The sequence below is a fragment of the Cololabis saira genome, chromosome 2 (assembly GCF_033807715.1).
Source record: "Cololabis saira isolate AMF1-May2022 chromosome 2, fColSai1.1, whole genome shotgun sequence".
Classification (NCBI taxonomy): domain Eukaryota; kingdom Metazoa; phylum Chordata; class Actinopteri; order Beloniformes; family Belonidae; genus Cololabis; species Cololabis saira.
Window position 1 is genome coordinate 3905789 of NC_084588.1, and position 23128 is coordinate 3928916.

Consider the following 23128-nt stretch of genomic DNA (forward strand, 5'->3'; position numbering starts at 1 on the left):
AGTGTTATCTTCACTCCATTGCTCCGGTAAAAGTCCAATTCAATTCAATTAAAAATGTTGTTATTTGCGTATAAAGCCCAAAATGGCTTAGCACTGCGATATTTGCAAGACCTGATAGTGCCTTATGTTCCTGGCAGAGCTCTCCGCTCTCAGAGTGCAGGTTTACTCGTAGTTCCTAGAGGATCCAAATGTAGATTTGGAGGACGGTTCCTCTGCTATCAGTTCGGTAAACCTTTACTTAGTGTTTAGTAAACCTCTAGTTAGTTAGTAAACCTCTAGTTAGTGTTAGTAAACCTCTAGTTATTGTTTAGTAAACCTCTAGTTATTGTTTAGTAAACCTCTAGTTAGTGTTCAGTAAACCTCTAGTTAGTGTTTAGTAGACCTCTAGTTAGTGCTAGTAAACCTCTAGTTAGTGTTTAGTAAATGTCTAGTTAGTGTTTAGTAAATCTCTATTTAGTGTTTAGTAAACCTCTAGTTAGTGTTTAGTAAACCTCTAGTTAGTGTTAGTAAACCTCTAGTTAGTGTTTAGTAAATCTCTAGTTAGTGTTAGTAAACCTCTAGTTATTGTTTAGTAAACCTCTAGTTAGTGTTCAGTAAACCTCTAGTTAGTGTTTAGTAAATCTCTAGTTAGTGTTTAGTAAATCTCTATTTAGTGTTTAGTAAACCTCTAGTAAGTGTTAGTAAACCTCTAGTTAGTGTTTAGTAAACCTTTAGTTAGTGTTAGTAAACCTCTAGTTATTGTTCAGTAAACCTCTAGTTAGTGCTAGTAAACCTGTAGTTAGTGTTTAGTAAACCTCTATTTAGTGTTAGTAAACCTGTAGTTAGTGTTTAGTAAACCTCTAGTTAGTGTTCAGTAAACCTCTAGTTAGTGTTTAGTAAATCTCTAGTTAGTGTTTAGTAAACCTCTAGTTAGTGTTAGTAAATCTCTAGTTAGTGTTTAGTAAACCTCTATTTAGTGTTAGTAAACCTGTAGTTAGTGTTTAGTAAAACTCAATTTAGTGTTAGTAAACCTGTAGTTAGTGTTTAGTAAATCTGTATTTAGTGTTAGTAAACCTCTAGTTAGTGTTCAGTAAACCTCTAGTTAGTGTTAGTAAACCTCTAGTTAGTGTTCAGTAAACCTCTAGTTAGTGTTTAGTAAACCTCTAGTTAGTGTTAGTAAACCTCTAGTTAGTGTTTAGTAAACCTCTAGCTAGTGTTAGTAAACCTCTAGTTAGTGCTAGTAAACCTGTAGTTAGTGTTAGTAAACCTCTAGTTAGTGTTAGTAAACCTCTAGTTAGTGCTAGTAAACCTTTATTTAGTGTTTAGTAAATATCTAGTTAGTGTTTAGTAAACCTCTAGTTAGTGTTTAGTAAACGTCTAGTAAGTGTTTAGTAAACCTCTAGTTAGTGATAGTAAACCTGTAGTTAGTGTTTAGTAAACCTCTATTTAGTGTTAGTAAACCTCTAGTTAGTGTTTAGTAAATCTGTAGTTAGTGTTTAGTAAACCTCTAGTTAGTGTTATTAAATCTCTAGTTAGTGTTTAGTAAACCTCTAGTTAGTGTTAGTAAATCTGTAGTTAGTGTTTAGTAAACCTCTATTTAGTGTTAGTAAATCTCTAGTTAGTGTTTAGTAAACCTCTATTTAGTGTTAGTAAACCTGTAGTTAGTGTTTACTAAACCTCTAGTTAGTGTTCAGTAAACCTCTAGTTAGTGTTAGTAAACCTCTAGTTAGTGTTCAGTAAACCTCTAGTTAGTGTTTAGTAAACATCTAGTTAGTGTTTAGTAAACCTCTAGTTAGTGTTAGTAAACCTCTAATTAGTGTTTAGTAAACCTCTAGCTAGTGTTAGTAAACCTTTAGTTAGTGCTAGTAAACCTGTAGTTAGTGTTAGTAAACCTCTAGTTAGTGTTAGTAAACCTCTAGTTAGTGCTAGTAAACCTCTATTTAGTGTTTAGTAAATCTCTAGTTAGTGTTTAGTAAACCTCTAGTTAGTGTTTAGTAAACCTCTAGTTAGTGTTTAGTAAACCTCTAGTTAGTGTTAGTAAACCTCTAGTTAGTGTTAGTAAACCTCTAGTTAGTGTTTAGTAAACCTCTAGTTAGTGCTAGTAAACCTCTAGTTAGTGCTAGTAAACCTCTAGTTAGTGTTTAGTAAACCTCTAGTTAGTGTTAGTAAACCTCTAGTTAGTGCTAGTAAACCTCTAGTTAGTGTTTAGTAAACCTCTAGTTAGTGCTAGTAAACCTCTATTTAGTGTTTATTAAATCTCTAGTTAGTGTTTAGTAAACCTCTAGTTAGTGTTCAGTAAACCTCTAGTTAGTGTTAGTAAACCTCTAGTTAGTGCTAGTAAACCTGTAGTTAGTGTTTAGTAAATCTCTAGTTAGTGTTAGTAAACCTCTATTTTCGTGTTTAGTAAACCTCTAGTTATTGTTAGTAAACCTCTAGTTAGTATTAGTAAACCTTTAGCTAGTGTTAGTAAACCTCTAGTTAGTGCTAGTAAACATGTAGTTAGTGTTAGTAAACCTCTAGTTAGTGTTAGTAAACCTCTAGTTAGTGTTAGTAAACCTCTAGTTAGTGCTAGTAAACCTCTAGTTAGTGTTTAGTAAACCTCTAGTTAGTGCTAGTAAACCTCTATTTAGTGTTTAGTAAATCTCTAGTTAGTGTTTAGTAAACCTCTAGTTAGTGTTCAGTAAACCTCTAGTTAGTGTTAGTTAACCTCTAGTTAGTGCTAGTAAACCTGTAGTTAGTGTTTAGTAAATCTCTAGTTAGTGTTAGTAAACCTCTATTTAGTGTTTAGTAAACCTCTATTTAGTGTTTAGTAAACCTCTATTTAGTGTTTAGTAAATCTCTAGTTAGTGTTTAGTAAACCTCTAGTTAGTGTTTAGTAAACCTCTAGTTAGTGTTTAGTAAACCTCTAGTTATTGTTTAGTAAACATGTGCTGGGAGGTTGAGCTGAAATCTTAATATATTTTTGACTGAAGAATAAATTAATATACATCAAAGTTTAGGCTAATCAATTTTCAATTTTTAGATTGCCTGTTTTTGCTATCAACTCACCACACACACATACTGTACATATACCTGGATATATACATACACCCATCTATATACACATGTATACATATACCTGGATATATACATACACCCATCTATATACACATGTATACATATACCTGGATATATATATACACGTATCTATACACACGTATACATATACCTGGATATATACATACACCCATCTATATACACATGTATACATATACCTGGATATATATATACACGTATCTATACACATGTATACATATACCTGGATATATATATATGTATATATATATATATATATATATATATATATATATATATATATATACACGCATCTATACACACGTATACATATACCTGGATATATACATACACAAATATACATGTACCTAGGTATATACATACATCCACCTATACACCCATCTAGATACACACACACACAAACAGCGATAAAAGCTGCCAGCCTGGTCAGGAAGTACATCCTGGTCTGCCCCTTCCTGTAAAGATAGTCACAGTTCACCGACCAGTCACATTTGTTGTCCCGCTGCAGACATAGGCACTTGCTTTCTTTAAAGGTTTTTTTGTGGCCTTTACTGGGAAATAGGTGGACAGGAAGCTGGTAGAGGTAGGGGGGGGGCAGCGAGGAGTGACAGACCCGGACTCAAACCTGCACTGCCTGCACGAGGGGGACAGCCTTTGTAATGGCACTTTTCCACTACATCACTTTAAATATTAAGTGTAAATCAACCCCTAGGTCTTGTAGCTGAATTTGCTCCCATTTCAGATTAAAAACCATAGATGGTAAAAACCTGCCAGGCTGACAGTAGGATGATGGAAACAACACTATGACCTGTGACCTTTTATCTGTTGCTTCTCTGTGTGGCCAGTAGGGGCAGTTGCTGACTTTGTAAAATATTAATTGAAGGGTTTTTCTACAAGTTTGTTAATCTGTTGTCTGGTTCCATGGTCTTAATCACTGTGGATTACAATCTAACTACAACAAAAAGTTATTCCATCTAGTTTTACAAGTGTATTTGTAATGACAGGGAAGAACATGAAATAAGTTTATAGTGGGTGTTTGAATGATCAATAATCAGTATTATTGGCAGTAATAGAGCCCCATGGAGGCTTGAGCCGGCCCTGTGTGGGAGCTCCAGCTGGACCCACATGTGGAGCTGCACATCCAGCTGCTCAGCTTGCAGAGGTGCTCCTCCACTCTGCGGAAGTGGGTGTGGCGGCTGGTTTTACTGTGAAAGGGCTGCGGCGGAAGTAGGCGTGGCGGCTGGTTTTACTGTGAAAGGGCAGCGGCGGAAGTGGGCGTGTCGGCCCTGGTTAAGTGGACGCTGCAGCGCTTCCTGCTTCACAGCCGCTCCCGGCCCCAGCAGAACGTGTCGGAGCCAGAGCCAGCGGAACCAGGGGGACCAGGGAACCAGCCGAGGGTCGCGGGTCGCGGCAGCAGCAGCAGCAGCAGCAGCAGCCAGGAGGAGGCCCGGGAGTCCCGGGAGAAGCCTCCGGCATCCGGGCAGATGGCGAAGACGTACGACTACCTGTTCAAGCTGCTGCTGATCGGGGACAGCGGCGTGGGCAAGACCTGCCTGCTGTTCCGCTTCAGCGAGGACGCCTTCAACACCACCTTCATCTCCACCATCGGTGAGTGGTAACCCCCGTAACCATGGTAACCTAACCCTAACCCTTCAACACCACCTTCATCTCCACCATCGGTGAGTGGCAACCCCGGTACCCTAGTAACCACGCCCCCCCCGGTAACCCTGGTAACCCCGGTAACCACGCCCCCCTCCGGTAACCCCGGTAACCACGCCCCCCCCGTCACCCCGGTAACCCCGGTAACCCTGGTAACCACGGTAACCCCGGGAAACTGAAGTCAGCTGTGACGTCAGCAGCTGCCTCTGGTTGATGGGAAGTGAACTAGTCACGTGATTCAGGAGGATGTGGATCAGCATCTTTGAGTTTCCTATTAATGTCAATAGAAACAATTTGAACTGAAACATTAGTGGGAATGTTGTATTACTGCTCACTGAGGTGGGAAACCAGGGGGACACATCCGGGGGGTCTGGAGACCTCCAGGGTCTGGATCCAGACCCTGAAGGTCCTCCTAGACCACCAGGGTCTGGATCCAGACCCTGGTGGTCCTCCTTGACCACCAGGGTCTGGATCCAGACCACCAGGGACTGGATCCAGACCACCAGGGACTGGATCCAGACCTCCAGGGACTGGATCCAGACCACCAGGGACTGGATCCAGACCTCCAGGGTCTGGGTCCAGACCTCCAGGGACTGGATCCAGACCTCCAGGGTCTGGATCCAGTCCCTGGTGGTCTGGATCCAGTCCCTGGTGGTCTGGATCCAGTCCCTGGTGGTCCTCCCAGACCACCAAGGTCTGGGGGGGTCTGGGGACAGCTCAGTGGCATAAAGGCCACTAGAACCACAAAACACCAATGCGTGTCTGTACAAAGACAAACACACGTTTAACTCTGGCGTGTAGCTGGAGTGAGAGCTGCGCTACCTGCGGGGACTGGAGCTACGCAGCGCCGCCTCGTCCGGACCTCCATTAGTTTTGTTGACCGTCCCATTGGACCGTGTCAGACTGGTTTTGCTCCCGCTAAAGCCTTAATTATGGTTCCGCGTTACCCTCTGCGTTGGTGTAACGCGGAACCTTATATCAGCCTTAATGCTGCTGTGCATGGCTCAAACAGCAGCTTGGCAGCAACTCCTGTGGAGAATGTCTTTGGCTAGCACTAGCTGTGGAGCTGCAACAATGCTAACAAAGACTTAACAGTAACGTTAGCAGAAACATTAATGGAGATGCTGATCTTGGTCCGAGCGGAGCGCTGCTGGATCCTGGTAAAAGTCTTCAGTCCAGGATTGTTGTTCCACCTTCTGTCCTGTAGCACCTTCACCTCCCTGCCGTGGTGTGTGACTCCTGCAGGGCTGGAACGGCCCGACATCGGGGGCCGGGTCGCTGGCTGGGGAGCCTTTACAGCGGGAAGTTGCTGATGACGGAGAATCTGTGAAAATCAGAACCAACGTGACTCCTGGATTTAATAGGAAATACTTGTGTGTGGGCCGGTCCTCACAGAGACGGTGAACACTCAGAGTGTGTGTTGTGTGTGTTTCCGGTGCACCAGCGTGGATGTTGCTCAGGTGGAAACAGGAAGCGTGTGTTTGTGCTGCACTCTTCTGTCTCCGTGAGGACGTGTTGGCTGGTCAGAAACCCGGCTGTCTCCAGAGCTGAACCAGAACTCGGACCTGTTCAGCTCACGTCCACTCAGCTGTGGTTCTGTCAGTTCTCATGTTGCTTGGGCGTCTGCCCCTGGTTCTGGTTCCAGAGCCGGCCGCCGGCCCGGCAGTGGTGGTCTGGCTGAATCTCCTGGTTTGGTGTCCGGTCCAGGACCACGTAGGAGCCTCATTAGTGGCGGTTCAGGGGCCCGTCGTCCGTTCTCTTCGTTCTTCAGTTACTCATCTTAAAGGGGACCTATTCTGAAAAACATGTTTTCTCTTGCTTTAACATATATAAAGTGGTCTCCCCTCAGCCTGCCAACTCAGAGAAGGAGGAAAGCAACCAAATTCTGCAGTGTCTGTACAGCCGCCTGGATGATCCGTCCAGTGTGATGTGGATCTACGAGCCAATAAGATTCTGCTCCCGTCATTACGTAACGACAGGAGCGATGTGTGAAACCACGCCCACAACTAACTCCACCGGCCGGAGCTTCCGCCATTTTTTCGTAGCGGTGTATCGCATCATTCAGGCAGCCAATCAGCACAGAGCCTCGTTATCATAGCCCCGCCCACTACCCCTAAATTTTGCGCGTTCCCGTGAGGGTAGTGGTTTCCCAATTCCTCTTCATCTAGGGGGAGTGCGGAAAACAAGGCTAGTGTGTATGAATCTGGCCCTTCAGAACGAGGGATTTCAGATGCTGACTCGCTGACCTAGGGCCAGAAAAAATTCCCAGAATGCTTTTTGTCATCATTTGCAGACTGAATCAAACAAAAAAAACATGGCGGACATTTCTTATCTTTTAGTGAATAAAATCAATATTTTGAGTTAGTTTCTGCATAAAAATGCATTTTGATTACATTTCTAGCGAGAAATATATATTTTACTTTCATAATATTCACTCAGTGAATGTACATAATCACTCGCTTGGTCGTTGTTGCATTGTATCTTCAGATCTCGCCAGAATAAAGGCTGATTTATGGTTCCACGTTACACCAACGCAGAGCCTACGACGTAGGCTCTGCGTTGGTGTAACGCGGAACCATAAATCAGCTCCCGGAGCCAGCAGGCAGTTTTGATCCCGAAATTTTCGGAGTAAATTTCTTAACAGGCGTAGCTACAACTGTAAGATTTCATCTATTAAACCAACATTTATTTTCCTAAATGATTTATTTTAGCCAGCGGTAATTCTCCACAGAGCTGCAGGTTTCTCCCCGGGACGACGGCGCAGGTTGACCCGGCCGTGAGCTGCAGCTGCTGCTGCTGCTGCTGCTCCGGCCCGGCGGCTCTTCTCTGAAAACATCGGGTCAAATTTCTTAACAGGCGTTATTTGGATAAACTGAGCCCAGGTTGGGGATCTTAACGGTTACTTTTACACCTGAAAACATATTAAAACTTAATAAAGTGACATATTAACAGCACTACAGCTGAAATTAAAACAGCTTTTATCTCTGGGCTTCCTGATATGGTGTGACGTTTGTGCAAACGTAACTACGCAGTCGCTTACATACCTGAACGTAAACCACGCAGTGACGTAGCAAGCAAAATTTAGGGGTAGTGCTGAAAAGTAGGAGTAGTGGGAGTATTGGGACAGGCCCCTGGGAAGATTACAAGTGCCCTAAAATCTGTGGCTTCTTTTTTAGGGCTAGTGGTAGAAAGTAGGGGCTGTATTGGGATTGGCCCTTAGAGACTGAATTAAATGCAATCAAAAGCTTGTTTTTAAGACATTAAAGGCCTGTTTAAAATAGGTATTGGATGCCATAATAGGTCCCCTTTAAGGGTTGATCTTTTTGACGTCTGAGCTGAACCTGTCCTGCTCAGGTTGAGACGCTCCGTAGTCTAGTGGCTACAGGTGGGCTTGGGTCTGGAGGACCAGGTTCAAGCCCCGGAACGGCAACCAAGATGAACTACCTTGGGCCTCTGAGCAAGACCTTCACCCAAGCTGCATGGTGTGTGTCTCAGATGTTAGTCGCTTTGGATAAAAGCGCCTGCTAGATGACAGTAGTAGTAGGAGTAGACCCATGGGTCTCCTCAGAGACGTGAATGTGGTCAAGTGGACAAGCTTTTCTTTGTTCTTGGAGATGTTTCACCTTCTTTTACCCAGAAGCCTCAGCTGCATGAAGGGAGCGTGTCCTCCAGAACAAAGAAGTGTGGTTGTCTTGGTTGGAGTATTTGGCGTCACCGTGACCCGGGCGACCCTCCCCCCGACCCAGCGACGGCGTCGGGGCTGTGCGTCCCCTACGCCATCGCTGCTAGCAGAAGTCCACCAGATGCTGAACTGGAACCAGAGCGAATCAGGACTGGTTCCGGATCAGGAGGTGGATCGGAACCAGAAACTGGTTGAACGGCCCGTCCACAGCTCCCAGTGTGCGCTGGTCTCTGCTCCCAGTCCGGCTGCAGGAATGTGAGGCGAGCGGCGGGACAGAGGACGCTCTGTCCCGCCGGGCCGCAGGTCTGCTGAGAGTCAGCTGACCTCCGGCTGCACGTGGGCCGGCCGTTCTGCCCCTGAAAAGGTCCACAAGGTCCTGCTGTGCTGACAGAACCTCACGGACCAGTCAGAGGGTCCGGGCTGGACCCGGGTCCAGGTCAGGACCAGGACCAGGACCGGGGACAGTGCTGCACGTGTACGTGTGACGTGGGAACTTCCCACGGCCCAGAATGCTTCAGTGGCCACGGTTACATGATGATTTTTAATTCAGAATTAATCATTCAGAATTAAATAATTCAGAATTTAGGCCCCGTTCACACGTAGCAGAAACGGTGGTGTTTTCATGCGTTTTTGCCGTTCGTTTACACAAAAACGATGCTCAAATTCACCAAAAACCATCATTTCTGAAAACTCCGGCCAAAGTGGAGATTTTCAAAAACTCCGTCTTCACTTTTGCTTGTAAACGGAGAGAAACGTCACATTATGCAACAGAAACGTCACCAGCGTCATGAGTGCGACCTGTGTTTACAATTTGTTTGGCCACCGTCAATATTTTCTTGAATTTTACTTGTTTTATATTCTAAAGTCACACTTAAAAGTAACTCCACTTCTCTGTCCTAACCAAAGACTCTGGTTCATCTTGGAAGTAACTGGAAGTTACTCGTGTCATTTGTTGATGTTTTTTCCAGGATTCTGATTGGCTAGCATGACTTTATCTTCTCGTTACACTGCCCCCTGTAGGTTTGGCTGCTCATAGCACCTTAACAGATATTTATGCAGGTTCCTGGAAATGATGGTATTTTTCAAACGCAGAGGGGGAAATATCTGTTTTTGTAAATACCCGGCTGTGTGGAAACATTGCCTCAAACTATTTTCCTTTGAGTTTACATGGAAATAGTAATTCTGAATTGAGGTTTACATGGAAAACACGTTTGATGGTCTTTCTCCAATTCCTCTCCAGGTCTGGGGGTTGGGAAGGTTCTGATTGGATAGGGGGGGGACCGGAAGTTAAACTACCGGAAGAAAAACTAACTTAGCCGCTACAACTTTGAAAAGCTCACAATTTTGATGTTTCCTGTTTCCATCTGTTCTTTTAATGATTTCTATTTATTAAATAAATGTTCTCTGCTCTTGACCACCGTTTACTGCTGCTGCATCTTGAAACTTTGTTTGGAAAACCAGCCCAGCGGAATATAAGATCATGGAGACAGACGGGGAGGGAACGAGCAGAAAGAAAGACCAGGATTAATTTAAAGAGGAATGAGTCGGTGCATCCAAAATGCCGTACTAAACAGTATATACTAAAAAGTATATTTAAGTTTGGCACACTTTTGAGTAAATATCAGTAGTGTGCATTAATTTGGACGTACTATTAAGAGCACACACGTCACTTCCTGCCGTTGGGAGGAAGGGACGTGTCACAGCAGCAGTAGCAGCTGTTACCATGGTAACAGCAGCAGTAGTGCTGTTACCATGGTAACAGCAGCAGTAGCAGCTGTTACCATGGTAACAGCAGCAGTAGTGCTGTTACCATGGTAACAGCAGCAGTAGCAGCTGTTACTATGGTAACAGCAGCAGCAGTAGCAGCACCGCTCCGCCATTTCCCGTTTATTCTTGCCGAAACAAGATGACATTATAAAATATTATTAAAATATTAATATTATATACGAATATTCATATACTTAATATGATACTTATGACATGTACGTATCACTTAGCAACCAAACACCGCTGCATTGCATTGTGGGAAGTTTCTGCTTAGCTAGTGTCCATCAATCCACACTATACATTTCTCCAGAATGAGTATGGATAGTACATACTATCCATACTCATATCCATACTCATTTCGGACGTAGCCAGTGTATACATGATCACGGAAATATTCTATTCGGATTTAAAATGGGAATAAACCAGCCACTTCGGAATTAAGTTTACATGGTAAATTTTACTCATTTTAAATCCGATTTAATTTTAATTCTGAATGAAAGAGGAATTAAACTTCCCATGTAAACGCACTGACTGTGTATGAGACCTCAGTCTTAAAAAGTCCTTGGAAAATCTTGAAGGGCCCCCAGGCCCTCGCCACGGGGGTGTTGAAGGGCCACGAGGGTCTGTCTGGCGCTGGCGTTGATCAGACGTGTGTTCAAGCATCAACAACAGCAGCAGCAGCGTTGAGCCTTGATGTGGGAGTTCTGAAGCAAAGCACTCTGGACCTTTTGCAGAGTTTTCAGCCTGAGCAGCAGAGAGAGTTTCACTTCCTGCTGGGGGGGGGGGGCGGCTCCGGCTGGTTCAGTCCCACTCAGACTGCTGCCAGATGTTGCAGCGTCTCCGTGGCGACGGCCCGGTGCTCGTCACATGACGGGAAACGAGACACCGGAGCGCTGGTGTCTTCAGAGCGGCTCTGTGAGAACGCGGTCCAGACCCGGGCGTTGCCGGGCCAACAGCACGTCACACCGCTGCAGAGACCGGAGACGGCTGCTCCGGGTCATGTGACGGGGTCTGGTGACGGGGGGGGGTTCAGATGGGACAGGAAGCAGCGTCTGCGTCAGGAAACTGAGCCGTCGGGTTTCTATGAACCTCCAGGCTGCAGAGAGGAAGTGGCTGTCGTTTATTATTAACGTGCATCACTCCGAGCCCGGCGCTTGTTTTTAACCAGCCCGCAGCCAGCGGGGTGGAGCTTAGCTCCACCTCGCACCGCAGACGTAGGCGTTGGAGCTCGGCTTCTAGAGCAGGGATCATTAACTGGCGGCCCGCGGGCCCAATCTGGCCCGCCAAACCGTTCCATCCGGCCCGCGACTGGATTCTTCTCTGACCGGCCTCTGACAGCTCAGGATATGAATCCTGTAAATTTGTATGTTTAGATTCTATTCTTTTGCTACAGCAACAGTTTCATTGCAAATGAGGCAAACAGGTGACGCATTTGGGAAGGTCGGCATGATAAATAATGCGTACTTTTCAGTCCAGTCATCGTTAGAGGATCTGTTTTCCACATCAACTTTTCCTTTGAGAGCCATTTTACCTGTTAAGAGGCCTTTTCCTGTCACTTCTGTGGTGTTTGTTTTTCAAGTGCTCTATAAATAAAGTTGACTTAATTGAGTTGAGGCAAAATATCTCTATCACTCCTGGTGGATGACTGTGGTCTAGGTGATAGGAGACGGACTCATAAAGGCTAAAGATGCCTTCAGTTTTGTAATGAAATGGAAAAAAAATATTATGCCAAAATTTGATTTTTATTTACCGTATTTTCCGCACTAAGGTGCACCTAAAAGCCTTTAATTTTCTCAAAAACCGGCAGTGCGCCTTATAATGCAGTGCGCCTTATATATGATCATTATGGTAATGTCTGTTACTGTAGTCAGGGGGATTGTGGGTAATGTAGTTGGTGTCGCTGAAGTAACGGCGCTAAAAACGTCAGGAATCATCACAGACATTCAAGACAACAGCGGAGACGCTGACTCGCATAATGGAGACTTTGACGAGACGGAGCAAAGCTGGTTTTTATTTTGTTAATAAAGTTTGACATACGGTGGTACTTGTTTTTTTTTTGCATTTGCTGTAGGATTTTGTAGCAACAGGTAGATACGTATCTCAACCCCAGCCACTATAGTACACTATTTTACCTGATATTTAGTGCACCTTATAATGCGGTGCACCTTATATATGAAGGGTGTTTTAAAAGAGGCCATTTATTGAAGGTGCGCCTTATGGAGAAAATACGGTAATTTTTATTTGAGGGTCCGGCCCCCAAGGTGACTGTCCGGTAAAATTCTGGCCCTCTGACAAATATAGTTGGTGACCCCTGATCTAGAGGCAGACTCCGCCCACCCCCACCGTCCATATGTGGGGGCAAAACCCGGGCCCGTCCCCTGGTCCCTAGGGGCTGCAGTTGCTCTACTGACCACTAGGGGCTGCAGTTGCTCTACTGGCCACTAGGGGCTGGATCTAACAGTGAGTTTGTCTCCTTTGACCTCCACGTTGTCCCGCGGACCCTTCTGGACCAGTGGCGGATGGAGACTATTTTAAATGGGGGGGCAGGGGGTCCACACAGGGGAGGGTGGAACAACATCAGCGCAGTAGGAGGAGATTCTAACGTCTATTTAAACTTGTTTCTGCTGCTCCTTGGAGGGTTTTGGGGAACGTCTTTAAGTGAGGCTGCACTGGTGTCCCCCTACGGGAGGTACCAGGACCACTGAAGAAGAAACATACAGTTCTGCAGCTGGTCCTGGTTCTGATAAATATATATGTGTGTATGCTGTACATTGTGTTTATTTCACTGCACAAGCACTTCCGGTTAGATGCTAACTGCGTTCCGTTGACCTGTACATGTGCAATGATAATAAAGTTGAATCTAATGGAATCTAAAGCTGAACTTGTTGTATAACTGACCCGAGATCTGGACCTGTCCCTGTCTCTAGGAATCGACTTCAAGATCCGGACGGTGGATCTGGACGGCAAGAAGATCAAACTTCAGATCTGGTGAGTTTGTGTGTGCGTACGTGCTCGGTCTCTAAATGGTGACGTAAAACTTGATGTTGGGATCATTTCCTGTCACATGGTCCAGTTTTAGCTGATGGACATCCTCAGTTTTCTCTGCAAACTGGTCTACTGAGGAGTTTTTGTACGTCTCTGTACGTCTTTTGTGCGTCTCCTTCTCGGTAGCGAGGCCGAGTCGCCCCGTCCGCCCCAGGTGTCCCGCCACGGAGCCGCCGCCGGGCAATCACGGGCAATTCATGCCCCCCCTTTAACATCTCATGGTGGTCCCTACTACGTCTGCAAATCACGCCCCTCCTTCCCCCTTAACTTCTCATGGTGGCCTCAATTACGTCCGCCTTATGGATCTGCGTTAAGTCAACGCAGCCCTACCACGTAGGCTCTGCGTCGGTGTAACGTGGAAACATAAATCAGCCTTTAAATAATACAATGGGCCAATTGTCATTGGGCGCGCGGCACATTTAAGAAAAAAAAAAAAACTTTTATATGCGCCTAATGGTCACAAAAATACGGTACTCAAGACGCCACTGTTTCCTTCCCCTTCCTCAGGGACACAGCGGGTCAGGAGCGCTTCAGGACCATCACCACGGCCTATTACAGAGGAGCCATGGTAAGACCCCCCTCACTGTTACAGAGGAGCCATGGTAAGACCCCCCCTCACTATTACAGAGGAGCCATGGTAAGACCCCCCTCACTATTACAGAGGAGCCATGGTAAGACACGCCCCCTCACTCCCACCAGCTCTGGCCGGCCGGCTGAGCCTCTTCACTCCGTGTTTCTGCTGCAGGGCATCATGCTGGTGTACGACATCACCAACGAGAAGTCCTTTGACAACATCAGGAACTGGATACGCAACATAGAGGAGGTAGGCCCCGCCCCCACACCAGCTCTGACCGGTTCAGGCTGGAAACTCACGTTTCTGCTCGTGTGTGTGTGTGTGTCGTCAGCACGCGTCGTCGGACGTGGAGAGGATGGTCCTGGGAAACAAGTGCGACATGAACGACAAGAGACAAGTGTCCAAGGAGAGAGGAGAGAAGGTCTGGCTGCTGCTTTCATCACTAATGCTCTGCAAAAACTCAATCTTACCAGGAATATTCGTCTTATTTCTAGTTAAAATGTCTCATTTTTAGTCAGAAAATCTCATTACACTTAAAACAAGAGTCATTACCAGAAAAATAACTTGTTATTTGACAATTTTCACCTGTTTCAAGTAAATTTTCACTTGAAATAAGTACAAAAATCTGCCAGTGGAACAAGATTTATCTTCTCATTACAAGCAAAAAAATATTGTTCCACTGGCAGATTTCTCTACTTATTATACTTATATACTTGAAACAGGTGAAAATTGTTGTTTTTTCCAGAGATGAGTCTTGTTTTAAGTGTAATGAGATAGTTTTTGACTAAAAATGAGATTAAGCTTTGTGACAATATCAGTTGGTTAACCTACACTGCAAAAACTCAAAATCTTACCAGGAATATTTGTCTTATTTCTAGTTAAAATGTCTCATTTCAAAAAATCTCATTACACTTAAAACAAGAGTCATCACAATAAAAATAACTTATTTGACAATTTTCACCTGTTTCAAGTAAATTTTCACTTGAAATAAGTAGAAAAATCTGCCAGTGGGACAAGATTTATCTTCTCATTACAAGCAAAAAAATCTTGTTCCACTGGCAGATTTTTCTACTTATTTCAAGTGAAAATCTACTTGAAACAGGTGAAAATAGTTGTTTTTTCCAGTGATGAGTCTTGTTTTAAGTGTAATGAGATTTTTTTTTTTTTAAATGAGACATTTTAACTAGAAAATAAGACAAATATTCTTAAGATCTAGAGTTTTTGCAGTGTGCTTCACACGTTTTAACCTGCAGAAACCACAAGATGTTTGGTAGCTGTAGCTAACGAGGACCACGATACCTGACGTGATTAAAGACACCTCGCTGAGATCTTTTATTTTGAAATAGCGACGTCGTTTCAGAAGTGTGAGGGGGGAGTTGAAAGAGGAAATGGACGTGAAAGGTGGTCATGTGTCTAACGCCAGCTCGTGTCTCCCTCAGCTCGCCATCGACTATGGGATCAAGTTCCTGGAAACCAGCGCTAAGTCCAGCATCAACGTGGAGGAGGTGGGTCCCCGTAGCTCCGCCCCCTGCACGCTCACGTCTCCACGGCAACGCCTTTCAAATGTTTTCTTCCTCCGCAGGCCTTCCTCACGCTCGCCAGGGACATCATGAGCCGACTAAACAGGAAGATGGTGAGTTTGAGAGCGGTAACGATACACTAATCTCACGATACGGTACGATTCACAATTACGATACGATATTATAGCAGTATTTTTTTAACAACCTTGAATGAGGAACATATGACTGGAAAAAATGGTGTTTTATTTGAAAGACACAAAAACAATGCTGTGCATTTGCCCTATTGTTACAGTTTGTAATGCTTTATAACTGTTTAAGTTTTAAGAGAAAGCCAGGCCAACCATTTTCCACAAACTGAACTAAAAGTAAATGTCAGGTTTGCATTATGATCTTCAGTTTCATACAAGTACAAATATTTTGCCACAAACTGAATAGTTTCTCTCATGTATGATTTGACTTTTCTTTTCCAGAAATGTAACAACTAAAATTAAATAAATAAATACAAGTAAATAAATACAGGGCTGTCTCAGAAAATTAGCATATTGTGATAAAGTCCTTTATTTTCTGTAATGCAAAAATGTCATACATTCTGGATTCATTACAAATCAACTGAAATATTGCAAGCCTTTTATTATTTTAATATTGCTGATTATTGCTCTGTTTCAGCACAACGACAACAACCCGGCCGGGGCAGGCGGGCCCGTCAAGATCACGGAGTCCCGCTCCAAGAAGAGCCTGTTCCGGTGCTCGCTGCTGTAGCGGAGCCTCCTCACAGCCAATCACCTGCCCCGACTCCTCCTCCTCTTATTCCTCTTCTTCTTCTGGTGGAAATGTGGCTGCTGTTGGCTCGGCTGGGCGGCGCTGATCCTGGAGGTGGTGGTGATGATGAGGAGGAGGAGGAGGAGGAGCCCCACCGGCTCACGGGTCAGTAACAAACTCCTGAAACTTCTGGGATCCAACATGAAGGAAACACTGATTTAGAGGCTTTGAGCTGCACACAGATGCTGGATCAGAACTGGACCAGAACCGCCGGACTCTCTGCAGCAGCTTCGTCGCAGGACGGCCCAACCAGCTCCTGCACCGTTTGGTTCCCGGCAGACATTTACCTTCACAACGGTTCTGACACAGAGCGTGTTACAGAACCAAACTGTGTTGGACCTTCTTTGCAGCAGCCTGTGAGTTTTCAGAGAATAATTATGAACATGAAGAAACAACCCAAATGAGAGTGAAGGGACTCCTCCTCGGCGAGCCTTCATTTATTTCCCGTCGGGGGACCAAGAACCCGGTCTGCCTGAGTCGTTTTCATTTGGATCTAGATCCATTTTTCTGTTGGAGACCTGTAACACATTCCTGCACGGTGACGGGGGTTTGATCCCAGACTCCTCCGAGCCCAGAGATGTGGCCTCTGGACAGGTTGTGTTAGCGCACTGACCCGTGCTGCCAGGAACTGCTGCTTCCCTCCCCGGGTAACCCAGAACTGGGGGAAACGAGGGTGGGAGCAGGTCTGGTGTCAGTCCATCGATTATCTCTACCCACTTATCCCATCTGCCTCACACTTCACCCCAGAACCCTTCCAGAACCACAGCCATCTCTTGGTACAGTTAACAACACAAGACATGTTACCTTTAAACTGTGAACACTTTGCTAAAGTAAAGGTGGCGGACGGAGCTGTTGAGCTGTAAACCAACCCCCAATAGAGGGTTTGTATTGCAGTCACTTCCCCACTGGACCAGCCCCCTTACTCACACTGAGTGGCAAAAACAGCTGCAAGTAGTGGAGAAGACGGGATAACAGCTGATTATCAGCTTAAATTAGTGTCAGTTGGACTTGACAGTGACCCGTACAGTTACCCCAAGAACCAGTGGTCCATGGACATTAATATTTGGTACAGTTACCCCAAGAACCAGTGGTCCATGGACATTAATATTTGGTACAGTTACCCCAAGAACCAGTGGTCCATGGACATTAATATTTGGTACAGTTACCAAGAACCAGTGGTCCATGGACATTAATATTTGGTACAGTTACCAAGAACCAGTGGTCCATGGACATTAATATTTGGTACAGTTACCAAGAACCAGTGGTCCATGGACATTAATATTTGGTACAGTTACCCCAAGAACCAGTGGTCCATGGACATTAATATTTGTCCACAAATCCAGTTTCTTGATATTTATATGTACTTAATTTCTACGCCGGGGAAATGCACGAAGCAAAGCTTGAAGGCTTACAAAAGTCTTGACGCTTGGTCCGACTTCAAGGCAGGATTTGTTGTAGAAATTAAAGTGATGAGGACACTGAACTTTATGATTTGACCGTTTAACGTTAGCTACCCAAAAATCCAACATTACCTGATACAAAATGGGAACCACAAATCCACGTTTCGGTGTCTGGAATCCAGTTGTTTCTGTGAATTACAGCGATCCATTTGTCTCTCTTAAGATTATTTTTCAGCAGTCTGTAAAACGATAACTCCCATTTCTTGAGTACAGTCGATCGCACAACAGCTCTTTCCCATTTTAGATGTTTTCCAGTTGCTCAAACTGAAAGTTTACGCTGACACTCAGTCTTTCTGCCACTCAGTCTTTCTGCCACTCAGTCTTTCTGACACTCAGTCTTTCTGACACTCAGTCATTAGAGTCTTTACAAGGGAGATGAAGTGTCGTCTTCGGGGTTGGACGGATGTCACGCCTCCTGTGCTCTGAAATTCCTTAATCTTTTTGGAACATTTTTCAGCATTTTCCTCCTCAAGCACTTAACTGTTTTTGTTCCTAATCGTCATTTTGATCCCGTCTCTGTTCCTGCGAGCACTAAACTGTCCAGACGTCTTCTGGAATGTGTTGCAGGTCTCAAATGAAGTTTTTTAAATTCATGTTCTCTGAGAAAATGTAAAAGTCATATATCGTCCCAATTAGTTCTGATCTGTGGTTGTATGAAAATATGAAATCAATAATTTGCACGTTTTGAGGTCAAGATTCAGCATTCCTCCTGATGAGTCTGAAAGCACCATCAGTGAACGGAAGCAGAGTTTATTAGTGTTTTATTTAACCGGTTCTCACCTGAAGTCTTATCGTCTGAAGTCCTGACCTTCATCGCCTCAGTTTATCTGGGCTAACGTTGTCATGTTAAATGCAGTTTTCTTGTCAGGGATTTGAACCTTTGCCAACTCAAATGAGTTTGTCCTCTTGTTGCCACTGCGAGGCGTTAGGGTTGGAGATGTTGGGCTCCTGAGCAGGTTCCCGGCAGGGAGGGGTTCATTTTCAAAAGTAAAACATGTGGAATCCCCATTGCAGCGGTTCCTGCCCTCTGCAGCACAGCAGAGAGGGACGGGGCAGCAGCGGCGCCAGCAGTGCCGGCAGCGCCTACTTTCTCCTGATTTCTGCTTTCAGACCTGATGCAGCGCATGAGCGTGCACGTGTTCAGAGGTCTTCGTGTCTTCAGTCAGAAAACGATCGATGAGGTCGGACTTTGATCAATAATCAGTTACAACACTGCTCTTGTTTTGAAACTTCCAGAGGAAGTCCTTTTGTGTGTTACAGGCCCCCAGGCGGGGGTCCAGAGATCACTCTAACATCTAGAAATGTCCCGTGATGACGTCACAAACCAAAGAGCTGAAACGCTGGCCTTGGAGCTCAGATATACTTGCAGTTGGTGCTTGCGTTCGCGTCCATTGGCGTCCGTTCGCGTGCACCACCAACTGCAACGTCGCTTGCGTAGCACGGGGCGTTTGTTGTGCAGGGCGGCGCCAGCTGGTCTGAGGTCAGCTGACCCTGAACGCTCTCACGTGCACGTCTTAACTTGCTATGCAACTGACTTGAGTTTATCCTTAGTGAGTTTCACAGATAATCAAATGTATTGATCTGCTGATCGGGACGATCACCCGGATCTTTTCTTGTTGCTTTTTTAATTACTTGTTTTTTTTATTTCAAAATAAAAGCCTTTCCTCATTAACTGTCAGATACAAACTTAAAAATAAACTTGTTTTATATTTGTTTATATTTGTTTCCGTTGGTTTGATGTTTCCTCCAAACAACCATCAAGTTCATACTGAAACCTCCATGAGGTTGGATCCAGCCCCTGGATGTCGAGGGCTGGAAGGAAGGCTGTGGGAGGTGAAGCAGCACCGTCTGGTCCTGCAGCTCTGGTGTAGCAGTAGTTTTAGTTAGTTAAGACTACCATATACATTATACATACATATACATACATTTTTACAGTGCAATGATTGCATTAGCACTAGAATGTAGTCATGCAATACACTAAACACATCTGATGTATGCTTATGTTTCAGAGAAGTCGGGGAAAAAATAAATAAGATTAAAAAAAAATATTGGATTATTTAACAGATCTGACACAAAGCTGGTATATTAAAAGCCTCACACGGGGCACCATTATGTTGTGGCACAAAAGGGGGTGCTGGTTCAGTTAATAATTGTCCTTCGATAAATATTAATTAATAAAGTAGATTATCAAATTGAATTATCAAAATGAATCAATCAAAACCGGGCACCTACAGGGCGTTACAGAATAACAGTAAAGGAAGGAGTCTGAGCTCAGACCTTTGCAACCAGCAGCTGTGACAAATATGGATAAATTAAACACAAAACTTCTCTCATCCACGGCTGGGCTTTGGAGTCTTTCCTTAATTCCTTTGTTCCAAAGCCATGCGGTCAGCGGTAATAAAATGGAGGCTGGTCTCAGACTGAGGCCTTAAAGAGGACCTATTATGAAAAACAGGTTTTTTCTTGCTTTAACATTTATAAAGAGGTCTCCCCTCAGCCTGCCAACTCAGAGAAGGAGGAAAGCAACCAAATTCTACAGCCGCCCGGATGAGCCGTCCAGTGTCATGTGGATCTACGAGCCAATAAGATTCTGCTCCCTTTGGTTAAGTAACCAAAATGCAAACCACGCCCACAACTATAAAACCGTGTAACTGCATGAGCGTCCGACTATCGTAGCACTGCGTGACATCGGACGCTCTCTGTCCATCTCCCTCCAGCAGCTGCCACTTTATTGAGGTTTTTGTGGTGAAATGAGGAGGAATCATAGAGATAACTTCTCATTTCAACTAACTGGATCAGCCGTTCCTCATCATGATTGTTTCCTACAGCGCTTTCAACCGGCTTTCAACACGAGTGGCAGGAAGAAAATAGAAGCAGGGCGTCCAACAAATGTTCAGCTGAAAACGGCCAGTTAGGACAGTCCAATAGAAAATAAAGCAATTGAATTGATTTTGTCGCTGACACTCGCATCGCATCCAGTTAGGACACAGTGTAAATAACTCGGCCAGCCGGAGCTTCCGCCATTTTTCCGTAGGGGTGTATCGCGTCATTCAGGCAGCCAATCAGCACAGAGCCTCATTATCATAGCCCCGCCCACTCAGAATCCCTCATAGATAATGAGGTTAGAGAATGGGAAGATAAAGACATGGATCAGAGGCTGAATTTCTAATTTATTTAGCAAAAACAATCAAAAGCTTGTTTTTAAGACATTCAAGGCCTGTTTAAATAAACATTAGATGCCATAATAGGTCCCCTTTAAAGTTGAAATGAAGGCTTCCCTGTTCCTATAGGACCGTGGCCCAACACTTAGGAAGAAGTTGTTTTCTGCTGATCTTCATGTAATTTGAACCTGTGGTTTCTCCAGTGTTGTGCAAGTTCCTACTTCTCATGAACTAGTGCAAAGTTCAGTTCACATAGTTTCAAAATGAACAGTTTACGTTCATAGTTCACCATTTTCACTATGAACTAGTTCAAATTCAGTTCATTTCAATATTTTTCAATATTTTTCGGTGAGAAGTACGAATGAAACGCCCCCCTATCCTAAAACTGTTCACTGTACAATCATTATTGTCCTAGTGGCTTTTCAACTTTACTCAGAGGCTGTAAATCTCCAACAATGTAGTCCATTATCAGTTTGTCTACCTGTTGCTGAAGGAGCAGCAGTGACTGGGGTTGTTTGGGGCTGTTGGGTCTTCTTGGTCTTTCCTGATGACTTTGTTTGATTGTCAAAGACTTTCAGATATTTTCTCACACTGGACGGATGCTTTAACTCCACATGACGTTTACAATGTGAAGTTGACGAGGCAGACGCTCTGACTTGTTTTCTCAGTGCAGGTGGACATAATTTACACAGAAAGGTTAGATTTCTACCATTAGACTCTTTGGTAGACTGTGTAAAATTCCTGCAGATAATGATAATGTGGAAAGAGGAATTTCAGGTCACCATTGGGGCAGACAATAAAGTATTCTATTCTAGTCTAGTCTAAATGACAGTAAAACACAGACTGAATCCAGGTGTCGGGTGTAACTTCATGACTGCAGGTCCAGGTGGTTTTACCGGAACAAACACCACAATCATGTGATCCGACCTCTGAGCGTCTGCGTTTGTGGCGTAACGACTTGCAGAGATGATTCTTCGTTTCTGACGGTGTAAACTTTCTAAACAGAGAACATTCAGAAGCTTGAACACTGACAAAGTGACTTCACAAACACAAATCTGCAAGGTTGTTTTTAATAAACTCCAAACTCAAAAAAATGGACTTCATAAATATACAAAATTTTCCAAAAGTGTGAGGAAGAAGAAACAAACGGACAGAACGATAAACTGACCTCAAAGTCAAACTCAGAAAATTAAAAGGCAAAAAAACTCACTTATAACTTATAAAGTTGCACATTTGCAAAAGGTCATTCCCACTTTTTGACTTTATAAAAGTGAAGGTTTATGAGAAACACTGGAAACTAAACTAAGAGCTGAGGAACCTGCACGTTGGGAACGTTGCAAGAACAGACAGAAACTGGAAACTGGTATGAACGAATGGATTTTCACGACAAGCGTCGTTAAGACGCTGCGTCACTTTGTCAAAGGAACAAATTCAGCATTTGACATTTCTAAGGAAACACTGGAACTGCATCTTCAACTACGAAGGTTTCATCTTTCAGAGACATCAGGAGCTCCGTGAGCCGGTCCCTCCGCTCTTCCTCTCAAACGTTTGTGTTTGGGAGTACTGAACGTTGACGTCCTGGGAACCAACAGGTCTATCCTCCGGGTCCACTGCGGTTTATTTACACGCATGTACAGGCGACGGGGCCGAGCCGGGCCGGGGAGCAGGACCGGCACCGGCACCGGCAGCAGAACCAGCAGTCCATATTTACATGAGGAACAACTGCAGACGCAGCTCCGACGTCGGCGTCCGACATCAGAACCTGCAGACACAAACCAGCCTGCAGTTAGTCACATGACCTCAGGACGGGCCTGGGGAGGGGAGGGGGGGGGGGGGGTGCCCGACGGGTCACAGCTCCTGGAACCCAGGTGAGACTGAGCTGGACCAGACCAGACCCGAGCAGACCCCCCTGCAGATCAGGACTACGTTTCCATTCATCAATAACCCTTTTCTAACCGGAATATTAGCAATAACCCGGTTGCTCACGGCCATGTAAACACCACTGACTACGTTTACATGCAGTCAAAATTGGTGTTATTGCTAATATTCCGCTTACTGAAACATTCAGAATATTCCGTTACCATGGTAATTAATCATTTGGGATATCTGGATCAAACCAGCGACGCACGGAGAACATCATGACGCAATTAGCGTCATTTCTGCTTTTCCTTCCTGTATCCAAATTCAAAACAAATGCTGCTTCACGCAACTTTTCTCTCACCTTCTGGTAAATCTGGAGTAACCCAGGGCTCATATTGGGGTTTTTAAAAACTTGAATATGAGCAAATTCGGGTTATTCAAAGGGGTTATTGGTGTTTACATGGCCGTGCAATTTCGGGTTATTGCCAATATTCGGGTTTTAAAAGGGTTATTGATGCATGGAAACA

At 44.5% G+C, this 23128-nt stretch overlaps 2 protein-coding genes across 5 annotated transcripts in view; one reads left to right on the forward strand and one right to left on the reverse strand.

The window, feature by feature from the left end:
- The first annotated feature begins 4354 nt into the window (after positions 1-4354).
- Positions 4355-19297, forward strand: rab8b (RAB8B, member RAS oncogene family). The gene is made up of 8 exons (XM_061736223.1): positions 4355-4662; positions 13090-13150; positions 13715-13775; positions 13953-14030; positions 14113-14202; positions 15221-15286; positions 15364-15414; positions 15968-19297. The coding sequence occupies exons 1-8, from the start codon at positions 4539-4541 to the stop codon at positions 16058-16060; spliced, it is 624 nt and encodes a 207-aa protein (XP_061592207.1). The 5' UTR covers positions 4355-4538; the 3' UTR covers positions 16061-19297.
- Positions 19298-21805: 2508 nt separating this feature from the next.
- The window catches only part of plekhg4 (pleckstrin homology domain containing, family G (with RhoGef domain) member 4), a 102802-nt gene continuing 101479 nt past the window's right edge, over positions 21806-23128 (reverse strand). For all 4 annotated transcript variants that reach the window (XM_061736235.1, XM_061736260.1, XM_061736244.1 and 1 more), the window contains one exon: positions 21806-22503. The gene's annotated coding sequence lies outside the window, so the exon portion shown is untranslated. The remainder of the gene's footprint in view (positions 22504-23128) is intronic.